Source organism: Gavialis gangeticus, unplaced genomic scaffold, assembly GCF_001723915.1.
Source record: "Gavialis gangeticus isolate Ggan-Ray unplaced genomic scaffold, GavGan_comp1, whole genome shotgun sequence".
Classification (NCBI taxonomy): domain Eukaryota; kingdom Metazoa; phylum Chordata; order Crocodylia; family Gavialidae; genus Gavialis; species Gavialis gangeticus.
Window position 1 is genome coordinate 4110217 of NW_017729033.1, and position 25637 is coordinate 4135853.

At 42.2% G+C, this 25637-nt stretch overlaps 1 protein-coding gene across 1 annotated transcript in view; it reads left to right on the forward strand.

Moving 5' to 3' along the window:
• Positions 1 to 25637, forward strand: part of CUNH20orf194 (chromosome unknown C20orf194 homolog) — a 149989-nt gene that overhangs the window by 117754 nt on the left and 6598 nt on the right. The window contains exons 28-35 of the mRNA XM_019526048.1: positions 2568 to 2693; positions 5229 to 5266; positions 14634 to 14769; positions 17503 to 17589; positions 19225 to 19331; positions 19914 to 19988; positions 20202 to 20404; positions 23167 to 23232. Of these exons, the coding sequence (XP_019381593.1) occupies positions 2568 to 2693; positions 5229 to 5266; positions 14634 to 14769; positions 17503 to 17589; positions 19225 to 19331; positions 19914 to 19988; positions 20202 to 20404; positions 23167 to 23232 (838 nt within the window). The remainder of the gene's footprint in view (positions 1 to 2567; positions 2694 to 5228; positions 5267 to 14633; positions 14770 to 17502; positions 17590 to 19224; positions 19332 to 19913; positions 19989 to 20201; positions 20405 to 23166; positions 23233 to 25637) is intronic.

The following is a 25637-nucleotide window of genomic DNA, read 5'->3' on the forward strand; positions in this document are numbered from 1 at the left end:
GTGCTGTTAATGGTATTTTCTAACACAGCTCAGTTTTTAAGTGGTTATGAAAGAGACCCTTGTCTTCGAAATGCTGGCAAAAACAAGTACTGGTATCTTGCACCTTCCACTGACTCCCACTTCACATGCAGCGGCCAACTAGCTTCATAGTTTTAAGGTCCTTTTTCGGGCAAGAAGGGTAGGGAGGAGAGGGGGAGGTATTGCAGGGGGTAATCTGTATATAGAATGGTGGATATCCCTGTTCCAGCAGTACCGTTAGTTTTAGTTTCTGGAGACAGCTTCCTGATGTACTTGTGTAAGGCTAAAAGTGCCATGAAATTACTTATTTCTCTGCTTTTTTCCCAATGGACATAATTTATCATGGAAAAGAGAACAATAAGGCGCAAAGCAAACGTACAACAGCACGTTGCATCGTGCAGAAAAGCATGTTAGCTCAGCTCACGTCCTCCATTTCCCATTTAATTTTATTTGAAAGGTTATTAAAATGCTTAAAATGTTTGGACAAAATTGAGGGTGGGGCACCATCCCCTTCTATTGTATATTTGTATCTATTGTGTCAAAAATTACTGAAATTTCCTTATAGTCCAGCCTATGTTTTAGAGTGGCTTGAAAATACTTCAGGAAGTGAGATTTAGCATGTGCTATTTAGTTATGGTCTTTGAAAGAATTCAGCCTTTTTTTTACCCCCACCCTGTGCAAAATTGAAAGAGCATTTAAATAAGTGCTGAAGGATTATTCCTACACAAGACCCATTCATTATTCATCTCTCTCATTCCTAATGTGAACAGTAATCTGAGTTCTTATATCTTGCATTGAGATTTTAAAATGACAAATTTGTATTGTAACTAAAAGACCTGTAACTGTTCTTTGCAATTCTGTAGGAATTTGTGTTGCTATATATGGGTATAAACTTATTTCTGGAATCTTAAATGCAAGTCAGGCAAGTTTGTTTTTGCACTGTGAATCATAGCTTACTATTTCCTATAGCTTGCATTTTCAAAAGTTCAGTCTGCCAAAAAAAAAACCCCAAAATGAAGGCAAGCCTATCATTATTTGATTTTTTTTTTTTTTTTTCCAGCTTTTTCTGATAAATACAAATTGAAGAGGGGATTTTAAGTAGCTACAAAGCAAGTGTCCTTAGGTATATGGTATGGGCTGGAGGGGATCTATTGGTTCTTGACTCTGAGATATAGGATCTCTTTTTCACATGTGTTTCTGAAAGTTGACAGCTTCGTCAGCACAGCTCATCCTGCTGACAGTCACTCAGGCTAATCTTATTTTGACTCTATTTCTTTAAGTTTCTACTTGGAAAGAGAAAGGAAACTACTTTAACTATCTTTCTTTTATACATTAAGTACATTTTTCAATTTAGATTTTAAATGGATGAAACCTTATAAAGGGGGATGGGGAAAAAAGCCACAAAGGTACTTGGTGTAATGTCAATATAGAAAATTCCCTCTTGCGTGACCACCAGTTTAGCTACTGTTTGCCTCTGTGGCGAGTTTCATTATAAAGAAACCTATTGCAGCTTTGTTTTTACCACTGGAGCTCTTCAGTTATCTCATAGCAAACCTGGGAAAATTCTGTGCGAGTTTAGTTCTTGTAAGAGGCCAGGGTCACAAAATAAGTCAATGGGGTTTTTTTCATTTTTATCCCAATAGAGTATTTACCGATGAAAGAATTTGCCACTTGAAATGAAAGCTCAGTTTAGTCTGTATTAGCGTAGATTCTCATACACTAGCACAGAGTCAGCAATATTTTCCAGCAGTGACCCAGCTTGGGTGTGAGGTGGGAAGGTGCTAGGGCCCAGCCACCTCCAAAAAGGCTAGGTGCCCAGCTGCACTGCAATGCAGGCAGAGCCCCCAGCCACCAAATGCCACCGAAGCCACCGGATCCAAAGGCTCCTTCGGCTTTATGTTGCCAACCTGCAGTAGCACAAAGTGGCAGTCTTTTTAGAGTTAAAAGTATAGTTGAGAAATATTATTACAGTTGAATGTTTACATTGAAATGCCGCTTGCACAAAATGTCAAATATTCGTGTTGGTCTCGATTTTTCTATTTTCCCCTTTTTGCTCATGAAACGTAACAATTTGGGCATAGATCAAACCTAGCGCTTCTTTTAACTCTTCAGCTACCCTGTGCATATAATGCTTGCAGCAGTTATCACACTACTTTATTCCTACCATCCACATTTCTGTGCTTTTGGAAAGCAAAAATCTTAAGTTTAGAGCAGGGCAAGGTTTTTTGAGTCGATGTGATATCTTTTATTAGACCATTAAAAGATATCACATCTACTCGAAGAACCTTGCCTGCCTATGTCCTTAGACCAACACGGCTACAACCAACACCGCAGCAAGTTTAGGGTAGTGCATTTCACAATAGCAATGAGTAATCTGATTTTTAACAATGCTTATTTTATTTGCATATGTATTTTAAAGTCTGATATTTTCTACACGCTGACTTTTACAACAGACAGTTTCTTAGAACTCCATCATTTACCTTGATGGGCCGTTGTCCTGTGACCCAACTGAAATATAAAAAAACCTCTTTGCTGGTTTCTCTTTGCAGATATACAGATGTGATTGATGTCGTACAGGCCCTGCAGACGCACCCTACTCCTGAGGTGAAGTCCTCTTTCATCATTGGGACAATTAATACTTGCGTGGAACCTCTTAGCTGCTATATGGAACATAGGTACATTTTTATCATTTGTATTACTTGGGATTTCAAATGTGCAAATAGTTTGTGGTCCATTCTGTCACAGGAGACCTTTGCATGGGCTATGCTAACATATCTGCCTGTAAAAAACCTCTTTAAAATTGAGACCATCAATTGGAAATGTAAAAATTGCTTTAAAAAGTTAGCCCTTGGAAAGAAATTAAGGTTGGCCTCCATGGATTATTTTAAAAATTAAAGGTAAAATCAATCCTACTTAATTTTACAGTACATTTAAAACACTTCAGTGCTTCTACAGCAATTTTTTATATTTCTTGTTGCCAAGTCATGCCTTTTTATTTCAGTTGGATTTATGCTTTAATTGCAGCTTATTTTTTAGAACTGTAGGTTTAACAAAGACATTACGGACTCAAGGTGTGAAATTTTTTTGGATCTTAGCCCTAAATTTTAAAGGTTAATGTGACAAAGGATGGGAAAGAAAATTCTAGAAATCTCAAGGTTGGATTTCTTAGATTGTGAAAACAGTGGATATATCTGACACTTCAAATAGAGCAGTGCCATTCTTCATGAAGTCTTCTGGCATGCCTCCTCTAAACTGCTGAACCTGAAAAAAAAATCTTAAGGTAGCTAAAAATGTTTCTGTAGGGGATGCTGTTTTGGGGAACAGAACTGATTTTTTTCAGTCTTAATACATGCACTGTATACTATTGTAACAGGTAGCTTTGTATAGGATGTCTTGCAACTAATCTAGTATCTTTTCTTAAAGGTAGAGAGAGTGGGTAGAATTGTGATCCTCAAAGAAAAAATGTGCAGGAGGTTGTCATTATTTAATATAGCTCGCTAGTGTCTTCAGCTTGCAACTAAAGCTTTTGCTCGATACAAGATTATCCTTTCAAGGCTGCAGAGCAAAATCTCATGCAACCAATTTGCTAATAATCAGGGCAAGGGGTACGACTCGTATTAGAAGGATACCGCTCCATTTTGGTCTCAGTGCAGAAGCAAGTATGTAACACAAAGACAAAAGCCATTTCAGTTCTCAGGAAGCAGACTGAAGGACCCAAACACAATAAATCTAACTCTTCCAGAATTTTTTAGTGAATACCAGTTTGGCTTTCCTATAATTTTTCAATTTGCTGTAGATAATGTTAGCCAGAAATAGATGTTACTAAAAATACTCCGTTAGGCCTATGATCAAAGGGATTGCAGGTTATCTTCTGAAGTGTGAAGTAGCTGTTGATGGGGAAAAGACACAGCCCCTGTCACAGCTATTTCTGTCTCACTTTGAAGTTCCTTCTGGTAATAGCTTATAGAAGTACAAAATCAGGCAGACCTTAAATGGCCTCATGGTTTCAGTGCAACTAGAAGTCTGAGTGTCAAAACTTCAACCATTTCACTCAAAAGAGTCCCAAAAGCTGATGATGTGGGGTGGTGTTCGGTTTGAACCTTGTGTTAGGGAGCAGGAGGGTGTCTCTTAAGTTCCTCACTGTAGCTGTTCAGCTACATCACGCTCCGAGGTTGTCGTATCAAGTGTCTTTATGATGGGAGGCAATGGGGAGGGTAAGGGAAATATTTATTTTAGTTCCAGATCTGTTGTACTGGAGTTGCTATAGGTGTGATCATTGAGCAGTCACTTCAGCAGTGATGTATTTTTATCTCTCCATGCCAGAAGCTTGTGTAGGCTTTGAGCTACAGGTAAAGAACACCAAAGGCATGCATCATCCCATAAACAGCATAGGCTGTTTTAAAGACATGATCATGCTGGTTAAGTTTTTCAAAATACATGCCAACACTTTGCTAATTAATGCAGTGCAATACAAGATGGGGGGTGCATCTACCCATGCACTTTACTGTGGAGGAGACTAATTAGCCCCATAGTAAAGCATCGCCATCGACACGCGCTGATATTGGGGTGCAGTAAACCAGTTAATTCTCCCATAAGATTGTACTGTTGGGCACAGTGCTATCTTAAGGAGGAGTAATTAACTGCACTGAAACGCACGTGAAGACGGTGACCAGGTGAGGGCCAGACTCCTGCCTGCTGCCTGGCCACACAGCTCCGCATGTTCAGCACCCTTGTGCCCCATCCAGCCCTTCTGCTGCCATCTGGAGCCCAGGGCTGATCCCCAATGTCCCCTGCCAGCCCAGGCCTGCTCTGCTACGGCTCAAATTGCTGCTGTCCCAGGAGCAGTGTAGACACTGCTCCTGGGAGCAATTTACTCTAGCTCAAATAGCTCCAGAGTTTATTGCTTCGTCTTAATTTCATGTGTAGATGCCCCCAGGATGAACAATGGGAAGTAGTCTGTGAAGCCAGGAAGCTTCATAGAAAAATAATTGTCCAAGTGCTTCTAAAGGAAAGGAGAGTGCTTGGGTAAATGTTACCTGGGAGACTTCTGCTAGCATGAAAGAAAATAGGAAAATGAGTTTCAGTCGTGGTGGCTGCAGGTCAGGTATTATCATTGTCAGTGCCCAAATAGTTGGGAAGTCTTCAGCTCTTTTAAAATAGGTAATATGGTCGCTTTCTTATGGTTAACATGATTTCTTTTTGTTTCCTAGATTTCTTTTTCCTAAGTTCCTGGACCAGTGTTCACAAGGTACATACTTTCATTTTTCTTTAGCAAATAATGCAAAACAAAATACTTTGGCCTAAAAGTATTGTCTGGATCACTGGATTCCAACGTTCTTTAGTCTGAACACCAAACACGTGTTTTTTCAAAACAGTCTTTTGCAGTACTGGAGAAAATGGTCACATGTGCCTGGAGTCCTACGCCTCTTCCCCCAGTGCCTAGCATGGGAGGTGTGTTGGGAAGAAGCGATGGCTAGACTGCATCGCATTTCAGATACTCCCAGCCCATGGGTTTTTTTGCTGTCTGACATGCAGCAGAGTAGACTCCTAGCTGCTATAATCTTGGGTGTGATGGGGAATTAAGAAACTGCAACTCGTTGGGTTTTCAGTTCCATTCTGCTGGACAGCAGTGTGAGGAAACTGGAGCCATCTGTCCAAGCCACCCTGGCTCGGATGAACCCAGTCCTTTCCTCATAACCTAGTGAAGCAGGCAGTGGGACAGTTAAGGGGGTTCCCTTTATTTCCTTTGCTCTGATGCAATAGGGAGGTGCCCAGTTCTTTCAATCCGTATCTGCATGGCTGCTGTACTTGCAGGCAAGACAGGAGACTATCTGCCCTGTTCCCCCATTTCCTCCTTTAGCAGTTGGTCCAGTTAAAACATTTCAGTGCAGGGCATAACTCTGGGGTTGCATTTATTTGTAATGAAATCCACTTTCTTTATAACATCCTTAAGAACCTCATGCTGAATAGCACAGCTTTTAGATTTCAGATAAGAAGTAACAATGGCTGAGTCCATGTTTTGATGAATGGACTGTAACATGGATAGAAAGCTGGCTGGGTCATTGGGTTCAATGGGTAGTGATCATGGTCAGTGTCTCGCTGTCTAGTTGGCAGCTGGTATCAAATGGAGTGTCCCATGGGCTGGTCCTGGGCTTGGTTTTATTCAATACCTTCATTAACAATCTGGAAGATGGCATAGAGTGCACCCTCACCTAGTTTTCAGATGACGCCAAGCTGGGGGAGTAGTAAATATGATAGAGGGTCAAGCTAGGATTCAGAGTGACCTTGACAAATTGAAGAGTTGGGCCAAAAGAAATCTCATGCAGTTCAACAAGGACAAGTGCAAAGTCCTGCACGTAGAACAGAACAGTCCCATGTGCCAGGACAGGCTGGGGGCTGACTGACTGGGCAGCAGCTCTGCAGAAAAGGACCTGGAGGTGACAATGGGCAATAAGCTGGATATAAGTCAGCAGTGTGCCGTTGTTGCCAAGAAGGCTACCGGCATCCTGGGCTACATTGGTAGAAGCACTGCCAGCAGATAGAGGGCAGTGATTTTTTCCCCTCTATTCAGCACTGGGGAGGCCACATCTGGAGTCCTGTGTCCAGTTGTGGGGCTTCCACTACAGAAAGGATGTGGACACATTGGAGAGAGTCCAGCGGAGGGCATTGAAAATGGTTAAGGGACTGGAGGACAGGACTGGTGAGGAGAGGCTGAGGGAACTGGGCTGATTGAGTCTGGAGAAGAGAAGGCTGAGGGGGATTGAATAGCAGCCTTCACCTCCCTGCAGGGGGGCTGCAAAGAGGATGGAGCTGGGCTGTTGTCAGTGGGGGCAGATGGCAGAACAAGGAGCAACGGGCTCAAACTGCAGCAAGGGAAGTTGAGGTTGGATGTTAGGATAGACATTCTCACGAGGAGGGTGGTGAAACACTGGAACAGGCTCCCCAGAGAGGTGGTGGAGTCTCCATCCTTGGAGGTGTTGAAGACCTGGCTAGACAAAGCCTTGGCTGGGATGATGTAGTTGGGGCTGGTCCTGCTTGGAGCAGGAGGTTGGACTAGATGTAACCTCCTGAGGTCCCTTCCTGCCCTCGTTTTCTATGATTTTTGATTTTGTGTTTGTGTGTCATGCTACATATTGCTCAGTGAGCTGAATGAAAGTGTTACTGCATGAAAATTCCCTTCTGGGAGGCATCTCTATGTAGAGACAAAGATTGAAATTGTGTTTATCTCTTGTAACAGTTGCTTCCTTTTCTCTGAATTCTTGAAAAAATTTATGGAAGTGCTTTGTTCCCTTGTAGCTATAATTTCAATGAAAACTGCTTTTTAGTATGACAGAAATCTCATTTTACTCTGAAGTGACAAAATAAGAATGGCACTGCTTTCAAGAGATCTGTTTTTAGTCATATCTGCTGACTTAGAAACAAAGTGCTTAGTACCTTATCCTGCTGTTCACAGGAGGAAGTCAGAACAGGTGAGAGTGTCCCTTTACAACAGGAGTATCCCTGTCTCCGCACGCATAATTGAGCAAATTGTCATTTAAGTTTTAAGTGGAAGACTAAAATCAGAAACTGCCTCCTGTGAGATCCTGGTGAAGACTCTTGTGTTTGTTCAATGTGATCAAAACAGTGATGATGAAAAGTACTGTTCTTAAAAGTAAAAAGACAATATCCCCTTCCCTGCATGGTCAACCGGAGATCAGAAAGCTGCTATTCTTGCCCTCATTATGATAGGAAAGAGTCCCTGGTCACGCCTCACCTCAGTTAGTTTGGCATTTTTAGGGTTGTAGCTATAGCTGTAAGAACAAATTCTTTACCTCTTGTTTGACACTTTAACTTGATAGTCTTGTTACCCCATATCAGAAAAGATGACGTATATGTTTGCATTGTTGTGCTGAAAGGAGACGTTAAGAGAAAAAACCCTCCTTTGAATAACTGAAATTAAGAAGAGATGACTATAATTGGGAAACAAACCCTGAGAGAATGGAATAGTGAATAACATAAACTGCATTATGTATTTATGCCATTATAAGAATGGATGTTTTACCCCATTTGTAACATTTAAAGGACGTTCACAAAGGAGCAACACAAGGGGTTAGGGATGTGGAGGAAATTCTGTTATGAAGAGGAATTTTAAAATTGGGTCTGTTTGAAACCGTCCTCTAAATAGACTAAGTGGGTGGTATTGAGAAATTGTCTGTCACAAGAGCAAGGGTCACTAATTAAACTAAGAAGTGGTAAATGCAAAAATTCTCTGTGACTTGGGAACTCATCGCCACAGGATATTAAGGCTAAGAATTGATCAACATCCAAAGACTATTTGGGCTCTTCCTGCATACTTTTGCCCATATGTTGTGATATCAATGCAGAAGGGAGAAGAATTCCAGAGATAAGTCCCTGGAGATGAAAGCCTCTTTGAAGAGTGCCAGATTATCTCATGGCTGCCGGATGCTTGGCCTCTTGTCCCTTTCTTTGGAAATGAATAATTGCTGTTGGAGACGAGATACTGAAGTAGGTGGACCTGGACTCTCCCCCAGAACGGCAAATCCAGTGTTGCTGAGAAGGTGCTGATTTTCTAATACTGTTTTTAGGAGGAAAAGTCCAGTTGAACAGTACTTGAAGTTCAAGTTCCCTTTATAGTTCATTGTTGCCTGAGGCCCTCTATCCATGTTAGCCGTTGCATGTCTCTGTTCCACGTTCCTCTTTCTCATCTACACCTATTGTGTTACTGCAGTATATACCAACCCTAGTCACGGCTGTAGGGACCCCATTGTGCCAAGGACTATGTAAATATGGAAGAAAAAGCTTGCAGCACAAGTCCCAAGCCGAGGCAACAGATGGATATGACTGGGGGGTGGTGGAAATGAGAAAATATTAATCAGTGTGATGAACAGTTACCTCAGATGCATTTTGCTAATTTGCTGTAAAAGCTCCCGTTTCAGGGGGTCAGTAGGCACAGTAAGATGACGCATTAACTTTTAGCCCTAGACTTGCAGTTCTGCGGTACAGCTTCCAGATCTCGGCACTTAGTGAATACGCGTCTGCATTACAGAAACAACATGCAATTTAACATGATGGACAGTTCTTGCTTTGGAAAGCCACAAGACTTGAATAACAGGTCAGGCCAGAATGGGATTGGGAGAAGTCTAATGAGGAACTTTCACAGCACCTGTCAGTACTATGTGTAGCCTTAGGCAGTTCTCTCTTGTTTCTTCCTTGCATAAGCATTTTAAAATTGCCCAAATAGACTCTCATCCATCTCTCTCCTACATACTCCTGCAGTCCCCTCTTACTCTCAGACCATTAAATTGCTATCTCTTGCAGCTTTATTTTTGGACAGAGGTGGGGGGAGAGGGCAGTCTCTTCTCTATGGATGAGATACACCAGAGGATCTCTTAATAGCAGATATCAATGTGGCATAAAATTGTCTATCTATATCTGGGAGTGGGAAAGGATGGATGATTGTTGTAAAATAAACCTACGTGAGCTTTCCTTGCTCTTTCCTAACAGTTATTCCCTGGGTTGAGCACATTCCTGCTAACTTCATTTAGACTGGTTTGCAAATAAGGAGACAAAACCAAGCCCTCTTGGAAATACAGTGAAGCGAGGGCAGTTCAAGTGGTGAAAGGTCCAAATCAGTAGGGAGTGAAATTGGGTTTAAGGATCTCCAATTTTCACTTAACTACCTTCTTGTCTCAGTCTTCCTTCTTACCCCTTATGTCCAGTTGCCTGTTTTTGATAATGAGGCCCAATCTTGTGAATACGTGCAGACACGGCTAAAGGTCTGCGCATTATTGTCTGCGGGACTCGCAGAGCAGAAACAATTTCAAGTAGCTCCATAAGGTTGTGTGGGACTTCATAGACAGCCACTATGGTAGAAATGATTCTCAAATACCCATCAGTGCCTGTGAACAAGAAGTGTAAGACAACACTTCTTCCCTTCCACTTTTTTTTTACCCAATTTCTGATTTTCTTGATACCGTTTTGTCTGTGTCTCTCGTTTGTTTTCAATCCTTGACCTCTCGGTAGTTCTGTACATAAAATATTTATAGCACAATAGTAGCATATGCTATGTCAATTAAAACAACACTAATGTAAACGTGCTGTTATTTTTTTCCATCAAAATTGTAAATTAATTTATAGCAAGCAATTTGCAGTTGATCCATTTGGTGGCGCCAGTCAAATGAAGGAAAATATTTTCAAGTAGATATCCAGTATTATGTGCAGCATGAAATTATGCTGTGCTTAGTGGTGTGTCTAGTCTTACCTTGTATTTCAGTTCATTTGGGTTCACAAACATGAACTCGTGAATCTATCTGTTAACGTTCGAATTTCTCTGTACGTGTTCATCTGTCTCCAGTCTCTCCGTCCAAGTTTTGTTATCCACAACTGTCGATGTTTCTTAGGTTACTGTAAGAACTTTTGAGGGATGCAAATGATACGTTGTTGAATTAAATGTTAACGTTTCAGAATTTCTTTCCACTAGTTTTTCTCAAAGGGTTCAGTTGCGCAAGTCCCCTTTCTTCGGTCTCAGTTTAGTGCCCCTAGCATAGGGAAAATACCTGAAGTAGGCTACAGATTGTGCTAGGGACACAACAATCCTCTCTTAATGCTGAAGCAATAGTGTTGGATTTACTAGGGGCCCTACATGGTCAGCTCTGTCATCCCTTAGATGAGGAATTAGCATTTCCTTCTGGAAGAATTCCTGTGTCACATAATTGGAGATGAATGATCACAAAATGCCTTGAGAAATGAGTAGGGGGATCACATCCGAATGCCATTATACATTCTTTTCCTTCATAAAAACAATTCCAGCGCCCAAGGCTTGTTGGCTCTGCTGTCTCCGATTCCCTTTAGAAGACATTTGCAGCAGCAACAGCTGGTTCCCATTAAACCTGCAGTTTGTCTGCATGGTGTACCTGTTACTTTGCCAGGTACAAAATGGCGTTTTCTATATTTAAATGCTGGAAGGCTCTTCTGGTTGAGAACAATAATTGTTTCTTAGCTCCCTTTGATGGAGTTAGACCTGAATAAAAGGATAACCTCATGGACATGAAGGGGGCAAGGTTACTTTTACTGCAGCATCTGCTACTGCTGCTTCTCTCAAGTTGGTCTCAGGAAATTAGTCATCCTGCGAGGTTTCTTTTAATGTATCTTTTGGTTTTGTGGTGAAAAGAGACATCTTGGAATCTTCTTTCCAGGAAGAAAATCTTTTCTCTTGCTTTTACAAGTGGGTTTTTATCCGAGTCTAACATTTCAGCTATAGACAGTAAGGATTAACATTAAAAATAGCTGGGAACGCTCAAAGCCTTATGAAAAGCTCAATGCCTAGAAGTAGCTTTTTATTAAATTGGCCCTTTTATTCTCTCCTTTTCTTGTTTAATTTGGTTTTTGCATTTACTGATCAGCTTCCATTTTCATTTGTTTGCCATCAATTAAATGTCGTAGCTTGCTTTTTTTTTTAGAGCCACAAGGCATCCAGCTGTTGTTTGCTAAGGAAGAGACTCCTGTTTAGCAAAATCTCCACCTGGCTTGGCAGAGAGAGGCGCTATACCAGTGGTCAGCAGCCTTTCAAGCCACGGGCTGGAACAACCAGGCTTCAGTCCAGTGTGGGCTGGGTGGTTTCCATGACGTATCAGTGGTGGGGGGCTTTGCTTGCACCCTTTCCAGGCCCAGGCAACTGGGAGCTGCGCTTGTGCTGCTGCTACTTCTCCCAGTCACCCAACCCTTGGCTGGGGCACAGGTGCAGCTTGCAGGCAGTGTGGTGCTGCCCTGAGGTCAGGCAGCTGGAAGCCACTTCATCGCTGCTGTGACTTCTTCTGCACACCAGCTCAAACGTGGGGAGGAGAGGGGGAAACGTGGGGGAAGTGGCAGCAGCATGGACACAGCTTGCAGCTGCTGAGCCCTAACACAGCTCTGCACTGTTTGGAAGCTGCACCCACACCCCCTCCAGGGGTTCGGGAGCTTGGGGCCAGGGAGGATCAGCAGCAGTGGCAAGGTGCAGCCTAGCCCTACTCAGGTCCCTGGCTCAGATGCAGGCATGGTTATGGGCAAAGCTTTGAAGCTCTGCAGGCCACATCTAACCCACAGGCCATATGTTGCTGACCTCTGCACCATAGTCCTTTAAGAGCTACTGAGTTATGGGAATCACAATATTCAGACTCCTGCTCTTTCATGTCTCCATGGGCACTTCAATACATGGTCCGGGCGTGATGGTGAGGGGGGCAGCGCTTTAACTAGAGCAGTTCAGAGAGCCGCTCTAATTAAAGCACCACAGCATCTTGTGCATCAGTGTCCCTGCACCTGAAAAATTCAACAAGTTTTAGTTCAAGCACCCCTGCCACCACTTTTAATCATGGGGACTCTGATACACAAGATACGGGAGGCTGCTGGAGCACAGTAATTACCACACTCCAGCAGACTCAATAAATCGAGTCTGCTCCAATGCTTTCTAATTACAGCACATTGGAACTGCCTCCACACTCATGTATAGGCACCCCATATGTCCAAGGTTGTTGGTAGTCTGTCTTAAAGACTTTTTAGTAGTTGAAATTATGCTTCGAGAATTATTTCTAGGAACATTGCTGTAATGTGTTAGTGGAAAGGAGCCTGAATGTTAGTGGAAAGGCTGAGCCTGGTCCTCAGCTTCCTAAATAGAGGAAGTTTGGTATGATCTCAGCAGTTTTGCTGCTCAAAGCAAGGGGGTTGGACTTCACGATCTTTCAGGGTCCCTTCCGTCCTTTAATTTCTGTGATTCTATGATCTTATCGCTCTGAAGCAATCTGCCAGCTGCTTTTACAGGGAGTAAATGCCATCATGCCCTAAGGCCTTTGAAAGGAGCAGGGGATAGCTCCTTGTTCATCCAAAATCCAAGTGAGGGGTTAGTAATGCTATCTATGGTCAAGCTATTGTTCATATTTGCAGTGGGTATCAGGGAGGCAAAGATTAAGGGACACAAAGGATCATTTTACTTGTTCTGTTTTAATGACCTTGTTTTGAAAACTTCAAAATATCTATTGTGGACCTGAAGGTGATGAGACAGCATTTGCTTTCAAATGACTTTGCCTTTCATGAAGGATGCAAATGTGACCCAAAGTGGTTGCTCCCTTTACTACGGAAAAATGCAAAGGAGAGGACCTTATCTCAGTCCTGTTCTGCTATTCTTATCCAAATGCTGTGTAGAGTATGGCTGCTGGATTAGTTAGGCAGACAACATTTTAATTAGGATAGTAAGTTTTTTTTTTTCTTTACTTCAGTTAAGTGGTAGTAGCAGTAATTCCTTGCATCCTTTGATCTCTGTTCAAGTTGAAGCCTTATTAATTCATTGTAAGGACGGTAAATATCCCTGTTTTACTGATCGGGAAAATTTGAAGTATTAAGTGTCAGTACTTCTTTGCCTTTCCAAGTTGGATACAAAGCTGAGATTAGAAGTGAGTTGTAGACTCAAACCACTAGCAACTCAGTGCCTCTTGTGTTGGCTTTGAAATGCTCGTTTTTGTATAGGAATCATATATCTACGGAAGATAACAGGTAATTGTCACACTTAACATTTTTACACAATAGGAACAATTTTTGTAGCACAGGACACCTAACAGGGCCTCTGTACATTCATGCTGACTCCTTTGATGGTCCTTTTCCTCATTGTCCCTTCAGGTCTTTTTCTACTAATCAGCACAGCTACAAGATTTTTAAGGATAAAATATTGTGAGGTTGTGGCTTTGTTTCGAGTACTTGTTGGACATGAGAAATTGGCTAATTACTAAGGTTATTTAGTCTGGAGAAGATAAAGCTTAAGTGGCATGGGGGGTGGATTTGATAATTCTTCAGATGCCTGAAGAGCAGTTACAGAGAGGATGGAGATGGGCGTTTTCTGTGGCCAGAGGGGACAGGATTAGAAGCAATGGCCTCAAGCTGCAACAGAGGACATGTTAGGTCAGAGATTAGGAAGAACTTTTCTGACTATCACAGTGGTCAAGCACTGGAACAGATACCTAGAGAAGTTGGGGAAACTCTGTCTCTGGAAGTACTCAAAAGCAGGTTGGATGGGCACTTAGCTGGGATGGTTTAGTCGTGACTGATCCTTCTTTGATCAGGGGCTGAACTAGAGGACTTTATGAGGTCCCACCCAGCTCTACTTTTTTATGATCCTGTAAATGCTTGCTTATATGCATACTTTTTTTGCTTAGAGCATTACAAAATGGTTTGTGAGGTGACGATCAACATTTTTAGGTTTTTACATCCAAAATACACACTTTTGTTTTCTTTCTAACGTCTACTTATTGCATCCCTTGAGAGGTTTTTGAGATGCAGGGCCTATACCTTTTTATGGTTTTTATAGAGTTTGATACAATGGGCCCCTAACCTAGTTTGCCTTTTTCAGTTGTGTTTTGCAATATAAATGTAAATTCTATTTTTGTTGATTTTGTTCCACATAATTTAATCGTGTGCTCTGCTGCTTGTTTTCAATAAGCTAAGCTGTCCTTAATGTGCTGAGATACAAAATGTATTGATTGGGATATGGGGTGGGAAAACGTTCTTGACACAGAACTCAGTCATACGTTATAGCTTTTCATAGTAGTGTAGATGACTTGACTAAATTGTTCCCCAATTTTCTCTTACAGGACTAGTGAGCAATGTAGTCTTCACAAGTCACACTGCTGAACAGAGACACCCACTTCTTGTACAAATGCAGAGCCTTATCCGAGCTGCAAACCCCATGGTTTCATTTATCCTGGCAGAAAATGGAGTTGTAACAAGGTAATGCTAAAGTGTATGCTACTTTTGATTCTTATGCTGCGAATGAAAAACAAAAATGAGCTGATCCCTGTGGCTTTTCTTTTTGTTCAGGGGGAGGGGAGATTATGGGCTAACACTAGCAAAAAGTTTTTTTTTGAGCCTTTATTTCTCTAATAACAGGAATCCTTATCTGTTCTTTGAATGTTGACATTTTTACGCATGTCTGATGTATTTCATGCTGATATTCTAAAGCAGAGGTACCCAACTTTCCTGCCCCACGAACTGGTTGAGTGGCATAGGGTCAGTCTGCTGGCCAAATCTCATGTGGGCTTGGTCTGCAGTTGCAAGCCAGTATACTGGCCTGGCTCCATGCATCTGGATCCAGCTGCAGGCCATCCCAGTTTAACATGCAAGGCTATATCATCCATCCCCTGGAGCTCCTTCAGGTCCAGAAATTTGGCAGCATGGGAGCTGTCATTAACCCTGCCACCGCTACCTCACTGCCAAATTTCCAGCCCCTTTGGGAGCCCCCAGAATAATGACACTGCTCTGCAGGCCACAGATCAAGCACCACTTTTTTAAAGCAGTGTGATTTACAACAGATTTAAGTGTTAGAAAAGGGAACCTACACAATTCACAAGTTCCTAATTCAGCAAGTAAGTCCTATTGAATGTGAACAAAAGTTTTGTATTTGGGGTTCCCCTGAAGTCAGAGAATCATAGAAAATTAGGGTTAGAAGGGACTTTAGGGAGCTGTCCAGTCTTAACCCCCTGCTCAAAGCAGGAACACCCCCACCTATATCATCCCAGCCAAGGCTTTGTCTTGCCAGGTCTTAAAAACCTCCAAGGATGGAGATTCCACAGCCTCCCTGGGCAGCTTGGTCCAGTGTTTTACTACCTTCCTAGTGAGAGTTTTTCCAATATCTAACCTAAACTTTCCTTGCTGCAACTGAGCCCATTGCTCCTTGTTCTGTTATCTGCCACCACTGAGAACAGCCAAGCTCCATCCTCTTTGGACCCCTGTGCAGGTAGTTGTAGACTGCTATTAAATCACCCTCAGTCTTGTCTTCTGCAGATTGTATAAGCCCAGTTCTCTCATCGTCTCTTCAGAAGTCATGTTCCCCAGCCCTCTAATCATTGCCCTCCATTGGACACTCTCCAATCTGTCCATATCGTTTCTGTAGTGGGAGGGCCCATAACTGGACACAGAACTCCAGATGTGGCCAAACCAGTGCTGAATAGGGGGGAAGAATCACTTCCCTCCATCTCTACTGGCAACATTCCTACTAATGCAGCCCAGTATGCCACTAGTCTTCTTGGCAACAAGGGCACAGAGTTGGCTCATATTCAGCTTATTGTTCACCGTGACCCCCAGGTACTTTTCTGCAAAACTACTGTTTAGCCAGTCAGTCCCCAGCCCGTGCTGGTGCATGGGATTGCTGCTGCTTAAGTGCAGGATTGTGTACTACGTATACAGCTTTGTGAGATTTTCTTTTGGCCCAATCCTTCAGTTTGTCCAGGTCTCTCTGAATCCTAGCCCTACTCTCCAGGGTATCTACTACTCCCCCACAGCTTGGTGTCATCCACAAACTTGCTGAGGGTGCACTCCATCCCATCTTCCAGATCATTGGAAGATACTGAATGAAACCAGTCCCAGGACCATCCCCTGGGGTACTCCACTTGATATTGGCTGCCAAGTAGATGTCGGACCATTAATTACTACCATTTGAGTCCAACAATCCAGCCAGTTTTCTAGCCACCTTACAGTCCATTCATCCAGTCTGTACTTCCTCAGCTTGCCTGTGCGAAATATTGTGGAAGACTGTATCAAAAGTCTTATTGCAGTCAAGATATAATATATCCACCGGTCTCCCCGCATCCACAGAGCCAGTCACCTTATCATAGAAGGCATTCAGGTTGGTCGTGCATGATTTGCCCTTGGTGGACCCATGCTGATGGTTCCTAGTTGCCTTCTTCTCTAAGTGCTTAGAAATGGATTCCTGGAGGACCTGCTCCATGATTTTTCCAGGCACTTAAGTGAGGCTGACCAGTCTCTAGTTCCCCAGATTGTCCTCCTTCCCTTCCTTAGATGGACACCATATTTGCCCTTTTCCACTTGCCAGATATCCCTCTCAATTGCCATGCGTTTTCAAAGATGATTGCCAGCAGCTCTGCAGTCACATTGACCAGCTTCCTCAGCACCCTTGGGTGTGTTGCATCCAGCCCCATGGACTTGTGCACATCCAGCTTTTCTAAATAGTCCCTAATCTTTTTTTTTCACTGCTGAGGGCTACTCACCTCCTCCTCAGAACGTGCTGCCCAGTGCAGTAGTCTGGGAGCTGATATTGCCTGTGTAGAATGAGGTGAAAAAAGCATCGAGTACGTCAGCCTTTTTGCATTATCTGTCCCTGGATTGCCTCCCCCATTCAGTTAAAAAACAAACAAACAAACAAATCCACACTTTCCCTGATCTTCCCCTGTTGCTAACATACTTGTAAAACTGTATGTCCTTATGTATAAGGAAATTCTCACTGTATTTAATGTTGTATTTGATAGGTTTATCTGCTTCCTAGATGCAAAACAATGCTCAATTGAGAAAAAAGGACTTTGTTTAAAAGAGACTGAACTTTTAAAAATGAAGAACAGAGAATATTTTAGTATGCTGTAATTCAGTGAAAGTATAGCTTAAACTTAAATAACTTAAACATGAAACAGTAACAATAGTCACAGTACATTAAAATTTTTCTTTTTATAGGAATGAGGACATTAAGCTAATTCTCTCAGAAAGCAGTTTTTCTAATCCTCAGATGATGAGAGCTCGGTATCTAATGTATCCTGGCTGGCAAGTATCTATACTGAAGTATTAAAAATGTGTTGCCTTACTTAATGTGAAGATTAAAGAGTCTCACTAGCTTAATTTATAGTTTTCAAGACCACTCATAGTCATAGACCACAGTTGCTTTGTTATCTCTTTTTTTCTTTCCGTCAGTATTTGAGTGGGTCTGGACTGCTCAGTTATTAATGTCAGGCAGTACCGTGCTGAAACCCGATGCAGATCCATGTGCTTTTACCTCTTCACCTCAAAGCATTTGCATAGGTCTGTATCGACGTGGCTTACCGTCCTGCAAGCCCTTGAGGCATGATAGTACTTATGATGGAGAGTGAGTGAGTGGTATAGATATGCAGTGTGAATATATTTTATGGTCTTTGGCTATACTAGTGCTAAGTATCTTCTCCCCCTCTCCCTCCCTATTTAAATTGACTGCAAGGCTGATTGTTTTCAGTGAAACAAGGAATGAAGGCCTAGGAAGGATTTGGATGGTTCACGGGATGGGTTAGGTCAATAATAATTGAAATAACTGAAAGAGATTTCATTCTGACTGCTGCTCACCCTAAATGAAATTAAGTAATGGCATCAGTCCAGTTGTTGGCAAAAGTTATCCCCAGCAAAATCAGCATCTTTTCTTGGCAGTCTCGGAGGCCAAGGGCTGAAACTATGTGAACTTGGCAATGTTTCCTGAAATTCAGGATTACAATACAGTGCTGGGCACAATCTGTTGTTGCTTTTTTTTTTTTTTTTACTTTCTCCTATACTTGTTCAGCAAAAGACACCATTCCTCAGAGCTATCCTTCTGGCCTATTCAGTATTGTGGTTCAATTTAGAGCTAGGCTGTCCAACTCCTATGCAGGTAGGGGCGGCAGGCCACACCAGCAGGGGCTGTGGGCCACACTAGTACACTACATGCCGCGTGGTTGGCCCAGCCTCACCCACAGCACCCCTGCTGCACCGTGCCTCGCAGGGGTACCACGCCTCACTGCATTGCCCCCTCAGATGCGGGCAGGGACTAGAAGCTGGAGAGGGACCCTAGAGACCTCAGCTGCTACTGGAGCTATGGTGGGGAGCAGGGGCTGAATGGAAGTCTAGGGGTCACAAATTAACTCATTGGAGGCTGTAAGAAAAACATCTACTGCATTTGCCTTACGCTCATAACTAACACTTACCTCTAAACTGGGTTTGAATGAAGTTTCTGAAGTAAACCAGCATGAGGCATTTAATGATCGGGCTTGGAAACCACACATCGCCAGAAGGGAAGAAGTTGGGACAGAAGAAACCACTTCAAACCTCTCGACATGAAGATTCAGTTTCTTAATGTGACACACACAGGGAAGGGAAACTAATGGCGGGAACAGCATTGAAGAGGTTCCTTTATCTTAGCCTTGAAACACAATTGCATACATAGATAGCCCTTCGTCTCGCTAACGCTGTGTTTATATTGTCGCTTCTTAGACATGATTTGTGTATTATTTCTGTCCGTGAAAGCTTATCAGTTGTGAAAAACCACATTTTCTTTTCCTAGAAACATGTTAGATTAGCTGAAGCATAGTTGAGATGCATTTAAGTCTATGAGAATTTCTGTTACCTGAGTTCTGATGAGAGACGATCTAAAATATCTTGTCCCAAACTTTCTTTTTAAAGGTATGAAGGGAAATTTGGATCTGGGTCTGTGTTCCCACCAATGGTTCAAATCTGCGTGTGGTTTAGCCGTCCTCTGGAAAAAACCCGCTTTGTAACGAAATGTAAAGGTAAAACTGAGTTTGGGCAACTTTGATTCAAATCACAGTTTATAATGGTTGGAGAGGGGGAAAATGTATAATAAAGCCCTGCACTAATCACTACCTAAGTGAACTTTTGCTTAGAAATGTCATTTCCCCATCCTTAACCAATGTAGCATATGTAATATTTTCACATCTTGCTCTGAACTTGTTTAAATAAGTCTGAATTTAGGCTTATAATATTTAGATGTGTATATATTGTATATTCTTGTGAATATGCTTCTAGAATAGATATAATCATGTCTTTCCTTTTTTCATAGAAAGACATTTTAAAGAGTGTTGCCTCCCTCAACATGGTATAACCTGGAAAAGGGGGATACAAAGATCCATTTTTGTATTCTAGCCCAGTTAAAAGCTCTTATCCTTTTTCTCCCCATTGGGGAAGTTGCATGATTTTTGTTGAAATTTCAAATAGGATGGGCTGCAGAGAATCTAGTAATTTCACACTTTTTGCTGTCCTTATTTAAAGATTGCTAGGGTACACAGTCTTGAATATGAGCTACACCAGAAAAGAGAAGAATAGATTCAATATATTTTCTTTCTTTCAAACAGCGATCAAGTCTTCACTTAAGCCAAGCCCTTTTTCTGGGAACATATACCACATTTTGGGCAAAGTTAAATTTTCAGGTAAGTGACAAAGTACTACTCGCCTGTCTTGTGATTGGTTGTTTTACTTGAGGTTTGCTTGCCTAATTCCTGAATAAAAGATAAGTGGTTTTTGCATTTAAAAGAACTTTTGTGCACATATGTCCATCCGTTACCTGTTTAAAACGCCTCTGAGATGAGCAGTCCGCGCTCTCAGCCCAGCATTTAAAGCAAATATGTGTTCTTGCTTGTTAGATTCTGATAAACTGATTGAAGTCTGTCACAACACATCATCTAACTCACTAAGCCTTGTACCTGTTCAGGAGGGGCCAACCCCTCCTGATTCAAGAAATGATAACAGAGATTGCAGCGGCCAGCAGGAATGCTTCCTTGTGTTCGTCGGCTGCTCTCTCAAGGAAGAGGATATGAAAGACTGGCTCAGAGAAACTGCAAAGCAGGTTTGTGGGTATATTTTCAGCCTTTTGAGGTTTCCTGTATATTACATGGCATAATGATCAGAGGAGAGATCTGGATGCTCTTAAAATACTTTTTTTTATTATTATTAAAGCAAATTGGAAACTGGTTAATCATCTGTATAAGGTAGCTATGATTCCAGTAATAGAAATGCTCTTTTCACCAAAACAGTTGAAAAGGTTCACAAACACCAACCGTAATTTAAAACTTATTTTTAAAACATGCCACAGGATATTCATGCAACAAATTGCTTGCCTTTGAATGCTTCAGGAAATAGAGCACATCTAGATAAAAGTATTAAGAGGATTTGGTCTCAGATATGGTTGCCCTGGAAATGGGGTAGGATTTCAGACCAGCTGAAGCATCAGGCAGGCAGTGAGCATTTTGCAGCATTTCAATGTGAAACTGTATTTGGGTGTAAAAGTAACAGGAGCAGCAGGGACTGTCATAATTAGGGTGTAGTGTTGCTATTCCTCTCTCTCTCTCTTCTTCCATGGCTCTAGATGTTCATCTCTCAAGCTCATAGTATCCATGTTTTGTGTCTATTGAAAGGTAAAAGTTGTTTTGAAAGTTTAAGCAAAAGTGTTTAGGCTATTTTTGGTCATTAAAATATTGACTGGAAGAGGAAGAAAATAGACTTGCACCGTGCGTGTGTGTGTGTGTAATACAGGGTGTTTTATAAAGGCCTTGTGCAACTTTAAACTTTAATAACTTTGGATGTATACATGATAGAAGCAAACTGTAAATGACAATTCAGAGCATAATTCATTACATCTTAACACCGTACAGCTCAATTTTCTAGACTTCAGCGTAACCACCATCTTTCGTGGTACATCATTCAGTCCAATTTTTCCAACTCATAGAAAACATTTTCCAGTTGCTGCTAAGTGGTTTCACGAATTGCATGTGTGATCCTTAACCCTATTCGTAGCTTACACTATGCTAAAAAATTTCTATTATGCTTTTAATTGCTGTTTCTGTTTTGCTTCTATCGTGTGTATATCCAAAGTTATTAAAATTTAAAGTTGCACAAGAACTTTATAAACACCCTGTGTATATATATTATTACATGCACACATTGAATGGAAGAGAGAGAAAAACTTTTCTTCTTCCTTTTCCATTCAGAGTGTGTGTGTGTAATACGTTCCTCTTTGTTTTTTAAAATGCCCTGCAGCCCTCTAGGACTGAAATTGCTGGGGCAAAAAAATAGTTGAGTGCTCAGGAGGAAGCCTGTTTTTTGATTTATATGAATTAGACTTCCAGGAAAACCAAGTATTGACATGGGCAGCACACTTGTTTTCTTCTACCTAAGTTTGTAAAGGGGATAGCTTGGGGAGGGCCTTTCTATGCCTGTTTTGCATAGGTAATATAGCTTCACTAGGAAAAGTAAAGTATTCAAAGTATACACCCTTTAAGATGGTCCAGGACAGGTTGGCTAATCTGCAGCATGTGCACCCCAAGTGGCGCAGTGAACCTAAGTGTGTGGCGTGTGACGGATCAGTAGCGCAGTAGCAGATAGGTGAGGGAGCAGAAAGCTGAGCAGTAGATCTGATGAAGAGTGCAAAGTAGGCAGAAAGCTGAGCAGCCAGTCAGGCAGCGGAAGGGGAATGAAGTGGCGCGGGGGCAGTAGGCAGGGGTATAATTTATGGCCTGCCTGCCAAAAATGTTGGCCCCACTGATCTAGAATGACTGCTCCAGCTATCCAGGTTATGGATGAACATGCATAATTGACTCTACTTCTTTTGACATGCATTCTGGTATCCTTTTTGATGTTCTGCTTTTAGTTTCTCCTATGCAATAGCAAACATTTTAGATTCACATAGCATGCTGTACAACACAGCTTCTCTGCCTCTATACCGTATGTTCTAAGTAGTTCTCCAAAGACCAGCAGGGAGTTTGCTGTTAGAGGTACCACTAGGACTCAAGTTTTTCTTCTTGGTTCATTTCTGTTTTTCCAGGTCAACTGGAGTATTTTAAAGAGAGAGTAAGACATGTCACATGTTATATAGCATGTAAACAAAATTATTTCAAACAGATACTGTTTCATCCATGGCAAAGGCATTGGTCCTTTTCAGGTTCTATTTAATGGTAAAAATGGATCTATTTATCTCTGTACATATGAAAAATATTTTTATTTTTAGGGCAGTTTAGCAATGTTTTTAAATTTTAACCAACTGTAAGCAAGATCAGTTTCAGAAAGTTGCATTTCCCTGGAAAAAAGGCTGCCAATAAGGCTTCCTTTAGCCTCAACACTAACAAGGGACTCGAGGGATTTACATAATTAGTATTTCAACAACTTATGCATATTGTATAAAAGAACTGCTTCTTTTAGTAGAAGAACTTGATCGCTCTTTAAGCCTTGTACCTGTTCAGTACAGGGTATTGTGTGTCAGTATTTAACAGCAGATATATTTTTATTTTACAGTCAATCATCTTTTAAGGTACTCTCAATTTTTGATCTAGTCTCTGAAAGAGATTTATACAAGATCTGTAGTTTTAATCTTTTTTTGATAATTTAGTCGTGAATGCTTTAAACAGTGATATTCAATATGTGCGTTTGCAAATTAACATACAGAATTTTTTAAAAGCATCACTTCTTTAGGCATAAGCAGATAACGTATGTATAGATTTGTTTTGCTTTTCCTACTTCATATTTATAAGTTTTCTTGCTGCGCTCCTTTTGTTAATTTAATTCGGCTATTATATCAGCTTTAGATGCATAACTAATGTCCAAATCTATGTACAGAAACCTCAGAGGAAAGCCCTGAAAACCAGAGGAATGCTGACTTTGCAGGAGATAAAAAACATTCATGTAAGTAGATGACAGTGGTAGGAGAGCTTAATTTGACTCTCACTTCATTAAATACCTTTTTATATGATAGAAATCTGCTGTAAGGGCTATAATCATGTGTTGACAGTGCTATCTAACTTCAGTGAAGTTTCCAAATAGCCAGATAACCTAACTGAGTTTAGGGAGTGGGAAGATAGGAATAGCAGTGGTCACATTTTGACAAGTATTGTATCTGCTTTGCCTCTACAACTACCCAGAAATAGCTACCATATTTTTTTCATGCATTGTTCGTGATGTGCTGTGCCTGAGGGGTGCAGAAACCTCGTTTAAGGTCGCGTGCACATAAAGAAGCTTATTGGTCTGTCACTGCAGCTTCTGCTGTTAATCTGGGTTTTGCTTATCTTGCTCTTGTTGCAATATGTTTTGAAACGCACACCCAGAGTGTTACTATGCTGCTCTGTGACCTCTTGTTAAAAGAGAAAATGATTAACCTCTACAACCTCCTCTTGTACACATGGCATTTCTAAAGCATCTAAGCGAGAGGTGGGCAAAATACGACCCATGAGCCAGATCCAGCCCACCAAAGGATTTTTATCTGGCCTGTGACAGTTCCCTGGGCCCTACCCAGCCTAGGTGTGGGGGGCAGCCCAGGCTATGGTGCATGCAGCTGGTCCCGCCACACCTGAGCATACAGCAGGGCTGGGGAAGCACAGCAGCTGGAATCTGCTTCCCAACTGCCCTAGCGGTGGCGGTGGGTCCTTCCAGCTGCCAGTGCTAATGTTGCTGCCTCCGCCAGACCCAGGCACTCCAGCCTATCAGCCCTGCACCCACTGCTGGGCAAAGTGGGCAGATTGGGTCTACATGGAAACCAGCCCGGGCGGGACCCATGCAGGCAGGGTGCGCTCGGCCAGGCGGGTGGGATGGGACCATGATTGAGCAGGGAGCAGCATCCAGGAGCGGGATGGGCAGGAGGGCCTGGGGTTGGGATTGCAGGGTGTTGACAACGCCAGGCTGGGAGCCTGGGACAGAGCCACTACCTGCTCCCCATATGTCCCTGTAACTGGTGCTGGCTCCATGGCGAGGGGCGTGCAGGGAACCCCTAGCCCCATGGTGTCACCACCCATCCCTCTCCTGGATGCTGCTCCCTGCTGTCCCGCAGCCCTGTCCCATCTGCCCAGCCAAGCATGCCCTGGCCTGCACAGGTCCTGGGACAGTCTTTGTGCAGACGCTGGGATCACAGAGCAGTGCTGGTGTAGGGCCAAGCCCCAGGGCAGAGCCACTTAGGGAGTTCTGGTGACTTGTTGCGGGTTGGGGGGGGGGGCAGAGGGTAAAAGGAGTTCTGACCCAGCCCAGGACAGCTCACCAAAGCTCCCTAAGTGGTCCCCCAGCCGAAATAATTGCCCACCCCTCATCTAACCAAATCCCATGTCTTAAAAAATCCTCATAACCATTAGCATCCCAGCTACTGTATGAACCTTGTTGGTAATTCCAAAAAAAACCCCAGGTGAGTATAGATATAACAGTCCAGATAAATTATCTTGCATCTGTCCCTGTCGTGATTGAAGTCTCAACTTGTAGATACCTTCTCTGTCTGGAAAATGCGGGGATGTTCATAAAACAAGAAACAAACATTAAGCCTTGTCCTCATTCTGTCTGAGAGAATTCTGTCCCGAGCAGTAGCTGCTCCGGAAACGAGCAGGGTGAGGGAATGTCGTTACTGAGTCAGAACAAATAAATTGTACTCTGTCTTGCACTGTTGCTTTGCATGCATGCTCACCAGTGGACCAGAGTGTGCCTTAAAATATAGGCACATCGATTTCCCTAAAAAGGGACAGAAGAACTTGGTTGCTTACTGGAAGCCCATCTTTTAATAAAGGTGGAATACAACTGCAGTTGTCTTCAGAATATCCCTAAGCTAGGAAAAAGGTAACATGCTACCCAGCTGTTGTTATTTTTTTCCAAAACTGATTTTTCTATATATGCAGAGTTAATAAAGTCAAGCAACAGTTTCTTTTAATCCAGTCTATTATTGACATGTTTTAAAATAACTTCTTGCATGTGTTAATTGAGAACTGTCTTTTCGCTCTGGCATTTCCCAGGCAAATTCTTCATAAAGATCCCTTGCAAACGCGTGTCTGCTTGGTGTGAGAGCAGTTTAACCAAAAAAAAAAAGCAACAGCTAGGTAGCATGCTGCCTTTGTCCTAGCTTGGGGATGCTATGAAAACAACTGCACTTGTATTTTTTCTACTTAAAACATGAGAAGAAAAGGCTCAGAAGCATCCACATAGTTTTCCATGCAACTAGTAGTGGATATGCAAGAGAAGATAGTCTCCCAGTCCCTTCACAGATCAGATCTTTCAATCCATTTGTTTTCCCTGTTTTGTATTGATCATAGTTTCATAGTTTCTAGGGTCGGAAGGGACCT